Here is a 3,587-nt window from a genome sequence, read left to right as displayed (position 1 = left end):
TCATCTCTCAGAGTGAACTTCTCTCCACCTCTTGCTGCCACCTCTTGGGTAAGTTGTTTTGCCTCCCTTTTACTTTCTACCTGCTGTGCAGACCTGTCTTCTTAAGGTGATGAAGCAGGCAGTGACAATTGTGGCTCTTGACCCAAGAAAATGAGGCCTCCCTCCTCAGGTCTTTGAGGACATTGTGCTGGTTTTGGGCCATCATCACACATTACTGCCCCCTGAATGGGCAGAGAGGGTTTTTCCTCTGAAGGGGTCTGCTGATCTTGGCTCTCCAGGGCATGTACATTATATGGCTTGGTGGGATGGCTCTGTCAGCCTTTTGAGGCAAGACAGCAAGGAGCCTGAGACTGATGGAGCATGGAGATGGACTTATGGTTATAGTCAGTAGTCATTTACTGTCACTTGTAAATCCTGGTGCAGAAAGATCTCTTCCTTCTCAAACTAGAAGGTCCATCTCCTACTTTGGTCTCATTTCCATACCAGAGGAGCTAAAAGACACAAGAAGCTTGATTACAACCTATTTTTACCTTTCCTGTGTCTCCTCTGCCTCTTAGTGCTAGGCCTCAGCCTGCCCACCATGACTCTCTGGATCCGATCGCTGCCTCTCCTGGCCCTGCTGGCCCTCTCGGGCCCCGGCAGCAGCCACGCGGCCGTCAACCAGCACCTCTGCGGCTCCCACCTGGTGGAAGCTCTGTACCTGGTCTGCGGGGAGCGGGGCTTCTTCTACCAGCCCAAAGCCCGGCGGGATGTTGAGCAGCCTCTAGGTAAGCGGGGCTCACCCTACAAGAGACGCAACAACCGCCTGTCTCTGACAGTGACACCAGGAATGTCCCTGGTGGGGAATGCCAGGAATGCCTTCAGCATGCCAGCAGCATCACACTGCCAGTGAAAAGCTCTTCAGGTTAAACAGGCAGATGAGAGGGTGGGCAGGGAGGGAGGATTTATGAGGCAAAAGGAATGGTGCCTGGAAGCTCAAACTCTAATTCTTTGTGTGGCTGTTACACCAGCCTGGGAGTATTCATAGAAAATAAAGGGGGGAGGAACCCAAGAAGCCTCTTTCTGCCCCAAGACAGGATCCCCATTGTTGTCCCCATTCTACTTCTCAGCCATGTTTGTCTGCTACATTCATAAAATCCTCCAGAGACAAAGCTTCCTCTGCCTCCTGGAGCTGCCCATTCCCAAGCTTAACTGACCTTCTTCTTAAGTGTTTCTTCCCAATATCTAACCTGAACATCCCTTGCTGTAAATTATTTCTTATCTTCTCATTAGTGGACAGGGGGAAAAGCCTAGTCCTTTCATCTTTATGATTGCTTTTCAAAATATTTGAGTACTGTTCCCATGTCTAGTTTTGACCTCTCCTCAGCTGCACAACCCTACTGCCTTCCTAGGTCATATTTTCTAGACCTCTAAACATGCAACTCTGCATTTGTCCACATCCTTGCTGGCTGGTGAGGACTGCAAAAGTACATTGAACATTCTGTCTTCCAAGCTTCTAATCAAGACTGTGAATAGATGAAGAAGAGACCCCTGTGCAAATTGCATCCATTTCAATCCTCTTTCAAGATCAACCTTCACTTAACATCCCTGACTGCAATACATCTCTCCCACCATTTCTCTTCCCATCACATACTATTTTCATTTATATCCAATTCTCTCTCCTGTGTATGTAACCACCCTGTGAAATAGTCTTAGGGGTCTTTGTAAGGTGAAACAAGATAGTGCCCTAGCAGAGGGTTTGCCCATGATTTGTTCAGGATGTCATTTGCTCATTCTCTGATTATTCCTTTCTGGATACGACCACAAATGGATTGGAGGTTTCGTTAGCCAAACTACCTAAATACTGTACAGAGAATTTTAATTATGCCAACAAGAATGCAAGTATTTGAGAATTTTGTACCATTTTTTCAGGACTTTTGCCTGAACCACCACCTCTTTGTCACACAATCTGGTTATGTTTACAGTCTGCTCACAGCTGGCTTGAAGAATGAAGACAAGTAAATCACAAAACTTTGACTAGCTATTTCCTTTTCTACTTAACATTGGACCAAATTTTTCCCAAATTTCCCTTCTAGCACACTAGCATAATGATTTTGTGTTACTCTTGTGCCTTGTTCATTGCCTCACGCTTTGGGGGCTTGGGGATTTCGCATCTTGTACTGTACTTGTATTGCCCTAGAAACCACATCTCATTCTCACTTTCCAGGCATTTTCTCTTTGCTGTTAAGGGCTCTTTTCTTCCTGCAGGAAAAACTCACTGATTTATTTGCCATTTTCCATATTTTCATTGGGCAACTAAAACCTGAACAGATCTGTGCACAAGTTTTCAAGTTCTCACCAGCAAATAATCATTCTGTTGAGTGTTATCTGTGTCCAAATACCCTAATTTATCATTGCTTCTAAAAACTTGCCTCCAGCTGTGAACACAGACACACACAAATGCTTTTGCTGTCAGCTTGGGGCTATATCCAGGCAGCCAACTGAATCAGGCTGTTCAGGAACAGCTGGGAAATGCACCCAGCTTCAGAACTGGACTGTCCCTGCAATCCCATGAACATCCCAGTTGTCTGCCCAGGCTCCTAGAAGAGTGGGTAACTGCTTGAAGGGCTCTGCAGTCCCAAACTCTTGTCTATAGAGCAATCCCGTTTTATCATCTCACTTACTCATTGCTCACCCCAGGGAAGGCTCAGGATTTCTCTTCTTCTCCACACATATTCCCCTGTATCCCTTTATCCCTCACACTGCCAATAGTCACTCAGCTTGGCATCTTCTGAACACCACAGGATTATTTCGGGAGAGGAAACAGGGAGTCTGAAGGTGCTACAAACATCATCAACCTGGGGAAACCTGTGCAACTTCCTTTCCATTTTCCAGCCAACTCTGGATTAAAAATCTGGTGCCTGCTAAGGAGGTGTCTGCAGGGCTCGAGAGCCAGGGCTGATGCTGCGTGATGTCCCACACCTTTTCTTCTTCTCCCCTGGCAGTGAGCGGTCCCTTGCACGGTGAGCTGGGAGAGCTGCCCTTCCAGCAGGAGGAGTTTGAGACAGTGAAGCGAGGCATCGTTGAGCAATGCTGCCACAACACCTGCTCCCTCTACCAGCTGGAAAACTACTGCAATTAGCAGCAGGGCTGGCGCTGGGGAGCTCGTGGGCCGCGGGCAGAAACACGCACTTATGCTACTGCACCTTCAAAGCAATTGAATAAATGTTCTGGATCTACTGGAAGGACTGTGCTGGCTCATGTGTCCACATCTTTTTGTCTGCTTTGGAGTGTCAGTGTCCATGCCTGGGTAAAGCACTTTTCAACCATCACTTCAGATTATCCTTCTGCCACGCTAATGAACTCCATGGGAGTGAGGGAGGGAAGGGTATTACACAGCTTTGGAGCAGGTATGGGGAGCATCCGGCACACCCAGTGCTTGGAGAACCAGAAGGAGAAGGCAGAGATGTTTAAACTAGACTTCTCTTGCTAGGGAAACATTACATCTGTAACAATGTCATGCTGATCAACTTCCTGCAGTTCACAGCCCAAATATAGCCAGGCAGCTGGAGACTGAACTTCCTCAGCTACATAATGGAAGCAGTACA

At 47.3% G+C, this 3,587-nt stretch overlaps 1 protein-coding gene across 2 annotated transcripts; it reads left to right on the top strand.

Moving 5' to 3' along the window:
- On the top strand, positions 1-3,121 carry INS (insulin). 2 transcript variants are annotated; one of them, XM_064422617.1, is made up of 3 exons: positions 1-52; positions 558-767; positions 2,985-3,121. In XM_064422617.1, coding segments are annotated over exons 1-3 (348 nt in total). In that variant the 5' UTR covers positions 1-51. The 2 variants fall into 2 exon arrangements, with proteins under 2 accessions (XP_064278687.1, XP_064278686.1); XM_064422616.1 differs by lacking the exon at positions 1-52 and having other exon boundaries at positions 581-767.
- The last annotated feature ends 466 nt before the right edge of the window (positions 3,122-3,587 follow it).

Source organism: Passer domesticus, chromosome 6 (genome assembly GCF_036417665.1).
Source record: "Passer domesticus isolate bPasDom1 chromosome 6, bPasDom1.hap1, whole genome shotgun sequence".
Classification (NCBI taxonomy): domain Eukaryota; kingdom Metazoa; phylum Chordata; class Aves; order Passeriformes; family Passeridae; genus Passer; species Passer domesticus.
The sequence above is the reverse complement of the archived record's forward strand: the minus strand, read 5'-3'. Positions and strand labels throughout refer to the sequence as shown.